Below are 8,382 nucleotides of genomic sequence, written 5' to 3'. Positions count from 1 at the left end.
GGCCGGCGGGGGAGATGTGCTCGGGCGCCGCCGGATCGGTTTCTCGGGGTTTGACCAGCTGTCCCGGGCTAACCCTGCTCCTCGCTGAAGATGGAGGAAGTAAAAACAGGATTACCCTTAGCTACAGATCCACTGCCTTAGTTTCCACCACCAACTGCAGTGCACAAACACACGTTAGGCACAGGAAAGAAAGAAAGAGAGAGGACACACACACAGTAAACACAAACAAAAGGGTGATGGGATTATTTTACTGCATGCACTGCTGAGGTAAATCTCCGCTTGGCTTTTGCGTTGATGAAGAACAGCTCTTGTTTTATTTGTCTTCTGATTCATAGATTATATATAAATATGTGTATGATTTGCAGAGGGGGGAGTGTTTTCAAAGTTAAGTGTAATTATATAGCATCTCGTTTGCACTGTGATGTGATCAAATGACTTGTTGCTGTTATCCAATAATAATAATAATAATAATATAGGTATTTTTCTCTGGGAGGGATGGATTGTGGTTATGATTAGGGTAATGATTTCTGTAAAAGACGCTCAGGGAATCGGGTTGAAAATGATGTCCTCTGCCTTAATTTATCGTCCCCTCCTTGTAATCTGTTTCTGGGATGTTAATCGATTAATCAGTTCTCATCTCTGTCGCTGTCATGGATTTGGACTTGTTTTGCTTTGTTTTAACTTGAATTCCAAGAAGAAAGATTGGGTAGCCTAGAATAAATTGCAGCTGTCCAGATAGAAGGTAATATCCAGATCCTGTTGGAATTAAAAAACAAAACCAAAAAATACTGCTATGACACATGTAAAAAGGCAGCAGTTAAATCACTTTGACAGGTTCTAGTATGGGCGAAAGAGATGGAATTAAGATTTAATTTTTTTTTCCCCTTTCTTGCCAAGGGCCAAAAACAGTCCTGTGAAGTTGGCCTAGGTTCCTTGCTAGGTTCTGCCTGACTGTCCCTCCCCTCTTGCCCCCCCCCCCTCCTTTTCTTTCAGTTTTCTTGTCTTAGCTTTTGGTCGATTCTTAAGGAACCGGTGGATCAAGTTTTTTCTCTTCTTGTTAATCGCATTGCTGTAGCACTGACTGACCTCTCTCTCTCTCTCTCTTTTTTTTTTTTTTCTTCTTTCCTGAAAGTACGTGGTGCCATTCCTGAGTGACTTTTCCTACTAGACCATCCCAAAGGGACGAGGGGAGGGGTGAAAGGAGGAGGAGGAGAAGGGGGGTGTTCCTTCTCTCTCATTTCTTGGTTTTGTTTATCAGCCGATCTGTTTGCTGGATTTGGGCTTGGAATGACCCACCTGTAAAGTGCTTTTCCTTCCTCCTCGCCTTGAACTCTGCAGGGGGCTTGGCTTGGAGGGGGCCAGGGAGGGAAAGAGAGAAGGGGGAAACACAAAAAACTTCTTTCTCTCTCCGTTTATCTTCAGCCCGACATTGTCACCTCCTCTTTGAGGGGTTAGAAGAAGCTGAGATCTCCGGACAGAGCTGGAAATGGTGATGAATCTTTTTTAATCAAAGGACAATTTCTTTTGTATGTACATTTCGTTTCTCTTTCTCTTTTTCTTTTTCTCTCTTTCCTTCTCCGAGGGTTAATAACCATTTCATTGATGGGGCAGACTTCTTTCACTTCTCCCTGACGTTTCTTTCTTTTTAATGTGTGTGTTAAATGTGTACATTTTGAAAGAGATAAACTCATTTGTAAAATATCCGAAGAAACTGCTCCCCTTTTAAAACTTTACCGGGTCCCTTTCTTTAAAGCCTTATGTAATCATAATTTGAAAGAATTTGATAACAGTACAGCAGGTTGAAATTTAAGTGCTATGTAGTGACTGAGTTGGGAATTTGATCTGATTATTCCATAAAGAAAGAAAGAAAAGTTTTTTTTGGAGGGGGGTTAAGGAGGGTGGTGGTGAAGAAGGGGAGGGGAGGGAGAAGGGAAGTGGTTTTGGAGACAAGAAGTGAAGCTGCCTGTTTTCCAGTAAGTAATGGAGAAATTCCAGGAGCCAGGGCTAAATATACTTGGCGATCAATACAGAAATGGCTCATTGTGAATAATTTAGCTGCTGGTGCAGTGAGAGTTTTGAAACTAAAGGCAAAAAGGACCAGGGCCAAAGGGAAAAAAAAATTAAGTAAAATCTCTTCAGGACTTGTCAATTCTTAAACTTTTCCCTTCAAAGAATACAGTTAGGTTATTGATCTTTTCATTATGTGAATCAAAGCTAGGGGGTGTCATCTCATGCAATTTACTTTTGTTTCTGGTATTAAGTTTTGTTTTGTGTCGTTGGAGCATGAAAATAATTCCTTAAACTTAAAAAAGAGAAAAGCAATTCCTTCCTGCACAACCAAAAGTTTATGAAATTTCCAAAATCAGAATGTATTAAGTAGGCTTCGCATTTGTATCCAGCCATGGTCTGGCAGGAAATTAAGGTTGCATGGAACAGGTGCTTACACAGAACTTGGGGTAGGCTAAAATGTCAATACAAGTCAGGGAGTTGGCCAACTGCTGCAGAAGTCTTCAAGACACTGTTGGGCACTAAGTTTTTTTGTTTTGTTTTGTTTTCTTATGTTTGTTTGTCCTCCCCCTCCCTGTTAGAACATGATGAACCAACTTGCAACAATTGTGAATAGAGCTATCTGTATACTGGGGAAGTCCTCAGACTGCAGTGTGATTGTGGGAAGTAGTGAATGATAAAATACTTAAATCCCAGTTGAAGCTGGCACATTCGAGGTGCACCCACCTAAGAGCACTTTTTTTTCCCTTAAATCAAGAAAATTTCGATGAAGAGTCATTCCCTTCTTGCTACAGCCACCTCACAGCTCACTTTTCTTTCATATCTTTTTGCAGGAATCAGATCATTTGCAGAAAGAGTTCGGTGACTTGCAAATGAGCACATACAGTACACTGTAGTATGTTTCTTGGGCACAGGTTGCAGCAGCAACATGGACTAACTGCTTGGAGCTTCAAATAAGTTAAGAATTTAATGGCAGATACTGAAAGGAATCTTTGTGTTAAGGGTATAATCTCTTGTTTTGCAGCACTGCACTTTGACTATGGAAACAGAGGCTATTGATGGCTATATAACGTGTAAGTATTCATTTTCATTAACTTGGCTATTGGTAATAAAGTTACCTTTGTGGTACCTGTATTTTCATTCCTAAATTTTAAGATTTCAGATTCTGTACTCTTATTTTCTACCTGCTCACCATTTTCCTTTTAAATGAGTTTGAGAAAATAATAGCACAGAAGTGAAATAAGAAGGAAATGTAGACATGTAATTTCTAACTCAACTAAGGATAATATTTAAATGAGAGCGGCTTAATCAACACTTTCCTACTGGATTTTTTTTTTTTTCATTTACTAGATGTTTAGAATAGGTCAGGTTGCATTCATGTCTACAAAAATGGTGTGTCCTAAATATTTACTAGTCTGTAACTTAGTTTTTTGGACCCATAATATGAAGGAGAATTAGCTTCTTTAAATTGACTTTTTTTTTAGCCAACTTTTTTTCCACATGTACATCTCTGACAGCCATTTGGGAAAATGTTCATTATAAATACTGTATGCTCACTAATGAAATGTTAAAAGATGGTCTGTTTAAACTGAAAAATAGTTTACACATCAACTACTTTATTCCTTTTATATTACACGTGAGAGTATTGTGACAGTAAAGTTTTAATTTTTGATTGTGGATTGATTGTGGCTTTTCATAATTCATTTATTATATACTTATATGTGATATTTATTTATAGTTTTCCAAGGGAAAAAAAGTATTACCATAAACTTTTAAGACCAAGCATCCCATTGCATGTGTGAAGTTAGTAATTTGCTTTTATGTGGCAATGGATAGAGACCAAAAGATTTTATTTTGTGAAAGCAGGTGACAATGAGCTTTCACCTGAAAGGGAGCACTCCAGTATGGCTATTGACCTCACCTCAAGCACACCCAATGGACAGCATGCCTCACCAAGTCACATGACAAGCAGTAAGTCTTCATTTTATGTTTTTTTTTTTTTCCCCTCTATCTCTCTAGTGACAGACTTGAATTTGTGAGGTCTGTGGGGTCCTCTCACATTGTGGTGTAGCTATTGCTATAGATTTTGCTAAAGAAAGAACAACACAGATTTATTCCTGTTCATTCTAGTATCATAAAACATGAGCCTGCTTACTAGTCTGAACTATCCCAAGGTGGCATTTGGGAGCTGGTGCTTACCTGTAGCAGGTAAGAAATGTTAGGATTTGCTGGTATTATTTTACTTGCCAGGTTTATGAGTGGATTTGTTACTATGGTTGGATTAAAAATATGGAAACATGTTCCTTCCAAAGGACTCTTCACAGTAAAAAATAAATGAAATAATTTTATATTGCTTGGGTACAAAGCTAAACCATCAGTGGTAGAATTTTAGTGTTACTTGCTTTTTTTTTTTCTCTCCTAAATGTGAATGCTTCTCCTTTCAAGAATTGGAAATGAAGTGTAATTGAAAATTTATGGAACTCATTTACATCTATTTCTTTAACAAAGTTGAAAGCAATTTGTTTTAGATTGTCCAGAGAAGAGCTGAGAAAATTTGGAAGGATGTTTTGAACTTGCAAAGTAGATAGTTTTTGCTTCTATTTTTGATAAAGGGCCATATATGGTTTTGTGTAATAAAAAAAGCAACTTATATCCTATGATAGAGGCAGAGTAATTTTATTTATCAAGAATATGGCTTGGTTTTTTTTAATTGTAGTATTGTATCAGTCTAGTTACCAAATGAAAAAGAGCTCTATTACTCTTTCTCAGAAGTATTATATTTCAAAATCTTGATTCCCTTATTTCATATATATTATATTCCTATGTAGAAAAGACATCTGATTTGCATGTAAATATAATTTAACTTAGACATTTTCTATTATGGTGTTATGTGAAAGAACAGCACTTTCCCCTTTTTTTCCTCTGAGAATTTAATAGACAAAAAAACGGAATCATTTACTTGATTATGTGGGTATTCTTAAGTTATTTCTGGTTATTTGGAGAGAATAGCTGTTTCTTTCCACTTTGCTTTTACAACTCTTAAAGCTTAAGATTATTATAAAGCTATAAGCTTTGTAATTAGTAAAAGCTACTGAATTATAAGCAAAAGTAAATAGAATACTGTTGAGTACATTTTGCAATTCAGTAACTTTAAGTGACTTTAGTTGTTGACTTGAAATTATGATAGAACTCTTTGAATGTATTTATTAAAAGTTTTCCTTTGGTAATGGGAGAACCCTCCTGAGAAAATTTTATTCTAAAAGCAGCCCCTGAAATTCCTATATCATGTAAAAAGAAAAATAGTGGCTCTATACTAACTTAGAGTGCTAATTTCTTATAATGGATTCTGTAAGGTAAATTTATTGTTTTGCTAGTTGATTTGATAAATGTTATAGGACTACTGCAACAGAGGCAATACAATTTGTACATTTAATGTTACTAGTTCTTTGGTAGCGTATGTTTTTCTAAGGTAACTTCCATATACTTTCCTAAAGAGTAAAGATAGAGTTACTCATTTTTTATTGGTTAAATATTTAGCTGTTGGCTAAAGAAATATTGAATCTGTGTGGTAGAGAGTAATTGTTTATCATACTTGAGAACCATCCTCTAGCCACCCCCAGTATATCAGCAGAAAAATTCTTGGTAATTGGTTGTCTCCTTTACTTGTGAATTTAATTCAGGTTTTGCAAGTACTTGCTTCTAGAAGACAGTTTTCCCATTGTTTTAAATAAACAGTGCAGAGCATATGCATGATCAATTTGAACAAATAAGAACTGTGCTTTTCTCACCCAACAACAATAAACTTACGTTTGGTAAAGAGATTTTTGGTTTTTATTATTGTTTTTTACTTACTAGCCTGCGGCAATTCCATGTTAGTACAGCTTTTGGCTGAGCTGCACGTGTTTTCAGGTTCTTTTCCAAAGAGTTGCAGGTTAAACATTTTGGCTCTCACTTCAGAGTTGTCTGTTGCATCCTTTATGTAGCCTCTATTTACAGTATCTAGGTTACCCACTTAGGTGTTAGATGGAGAAGATACCCATTTTTCCTCTCTGTTAGATCTAGGAGAATATCAGCCTTTTAGATTGCCAAAGCAAATAGTAGTAGAGAGGGACTCTTGTCTGTTAATTAGAACAAGAGACCTAGAATTGGTTACTCACGTGTTTTTCTGTGACTTGGAATAATTTTTGTGTGCACGCGACCTGTAAGATCACTTGTATCTGGGATCATTGGTTTTTCAAAATCCCTTTATGTACACTCTTGCCTTTACTAAATAAAAAGAACTTATTTTCTGCCTTAAAAAAAAAAAAAAAAAAAAAAAGAAGTCTTCAAATATGCTTCCTGGAGGCCTCCTGCTTCTAAAAACAGAATTGCAGCTTTTGATTGAAAGTATTAAAGCCAAAAATGTGAAAACCTTTATGATGGAATAAAACAGAGTCTAGTAGCAAGAAGGAGAGGGTGGGAGTATATGTGTAAGGGAGAATAAGTTATTTTTAAACAGTTTAGAAAAAAAGTAAAACTTTTTTTTTAAATAATGAATCTTCTGTCCATAAAGTTTCAGTAAGTGTGAAAGCCCACTTATTTTTGGCTTTTGGAAAGTGGTCAGTATTGCTATAAGGTCCTAGTCGTTTGTTTGGATTATTCGGTGACTATGCTAAGATGAAGAGTAACTGTATATCTTGCTGCCAGCTATTGTGTAAAAAATAATGACAGCAGCTATCATTATTTGACAGTGCTAGAACAGAGCACTGGCAACTTGGAAGAGAACTAAAAATGTTATAATGCTCGACAGTGTTTGTTTTAAAATTGTGTGTGTAAGAGAAAGTTAAAAAGAAGTAAGAGGTGTTAGTGATCTTCACATTTTATAGTAACTGCTTTCCTGTATTTTAGAATGAATTTTCATAGAGAACTTCAGACTTTTTCTTCAGGAATAAGGGTGCCTTTATAAGAAGATGGGCATTGTTGCCTGAGATCATTAGTGTACATATTGAGTCTGCTGACAATCTTCAGTGTCAGAGATGACAGCATATGCCTTGATGGCTACTGGAAATACACAGTGTTAAGTGATTTTAAAAATAGAATCTGGAAGTTCAGAATCTGAGAGAGACAACTCAGAACAATATAAAAATAATCCATATTGTGTTTCAGCCCATCAGATGAAATTTACTTTGTGATTCTGTTTCTGGGTTAGCTCGTTTCAAATTCTTGCTTAGTTGCTTCAGTATCAAACTGCTTTATACATGCAACTGACTATTTTGAAAAAAATTTCAAGGTTCAAGAAATTGTGATTTATTTCGTTTTTCCATCATCTACTTTTATAGTGCCAATAAGTAAAATTTTTTGCATGTTATTACTTAAATTGTATAAAAATACATCATGAGACAAAATTTGTTTCTATTACTTTAAAAGTCTTAAGTGAATCAACCATGTAGCCAATACTATTTATCACTTTGATAGCCAGGTGGCATGTATGGAATCAGAAGAAGTAGTAATTCTAGTTTTACAAGGCTCTGACCAATAATCAGGTCAGTGAATCTAGCTTATTCTTTTCAGAGTGCTTCACATTCATTTTTTTTTTCCTTAGCTCGTTTCCATTTTTAGAACCTAGTGAAGCAGAAGTATATTTTGATCTCTGTTTTTCATATGTGGAAATCAAGGCTTGAAGAATTCAGTTGAATTCGTAGGTCACTTAGCAGAATGATGAAGTTACTACGATTGAGATGTAAAACTGTGATATTACCTCGTGGGTTAGTCAGATAACCGATGCCTTTACAGGGTCATCATCTTACAGTGCCAGCCATGTCCAGTACTGACCCATATTTTAGTGACAAAAACTGTTACAGAACACAAGTATGTTAGGAGGGTGGAGTGATACCAGATCATCTTGTCAAGTGGGTGCTGCAATGTGCTTTTTGTAATATAGCTTGTATTAAGGGACTCACCAGCTTTCTGAGTCGTCTTCTACAGCTTAGTTTGGCAGTCACCCTTCGTTGCCTTTCCATGGGACACACCTTAATATAACACCAGATGGGCTTGATGTAAAATCTTGCTGTTTCGAATCCTAGTACTTAGGTTGGTGCATATACTCAATGTACTTTACACTTTAATTCTTTCTTGTTAGGGGAAAAAAAGTCAGATTTGCTGATTTGATTTTTGTCTATCTGTGAGAAGTGTCATGACTGTGTACCAGCCTTTTAAAAAGGGAGGCGTGAGGGAAGGGAACTAAAGGAAGTATATATTTTCAGGTAATTAATAGGAAATGTTATTTATTTATTTATTTGAGAGGTTTTTGCTATAGGGTGTGTGCGCTTGCCAGAAAGACAGAGACAGACAGAGAGACAGAAAGCAAGAAATCACCCCCCCCCCCACCAGGGGGGC

General features: G+C 36.1%; 1 protein-coding gene across 8 annotated transcripts in view; it reads left to right on the top strand.

Moving 5' to 3' along the window:
* Positions 1–8,382, top strand: part of IKZF2 (IKAROS family zinc finger 2) — a 207,351-nt gene that overhangs the window by 21,738 nt on the left and 177,231 nt on the right. For 3 of the 8 annotated variants that reach the window (XM_006140096.3, XM_006140095.3, XM_027770247.1), the window contains exons 2-3: positions 3,032–3,080; positions 3,874–3,978. In XM_006140096.3, the coding sequence (XP_006140158.1) occupies positions 3,032–3,080; positions 3,874–3,978 (154 nt within the window). Of the gene's footprint in view, positions 1–37; positions 268–1,247; positions 1,527–3,031; positions 3,081–3,873; positions 3,979–4,082; positions 4,216–8,382 lie in introns of those variants that run through there. The other 5 variants (XM_006140098.3, XM_027770243.1, XM_006140100.3 and 2 more) reach the window with 5 other exon arrangements.

The sequence above is a fragment of the Tupaia chinensis genome, unplaced genomic scaffold (assembly GCF_000334495.1).
Source record: "Tupaia chinensis unplaced genomic scaffold, TupChi_1.0 Scaffold000018_1, whole genome shotgun sequence".
In the NCBI taxonomy this organism is placed as follows: Eukaryota; Metazoa; Chordata; class Mammalia; order Scandentia; family Tupaiidae; genus Tupaia; species Tupaia belangeri.
The sequence above is the reverse complement of the archived record's forward strand: the minus strand, read 5'-3'. Positions and strand labels throughout refer to the sequence as shown.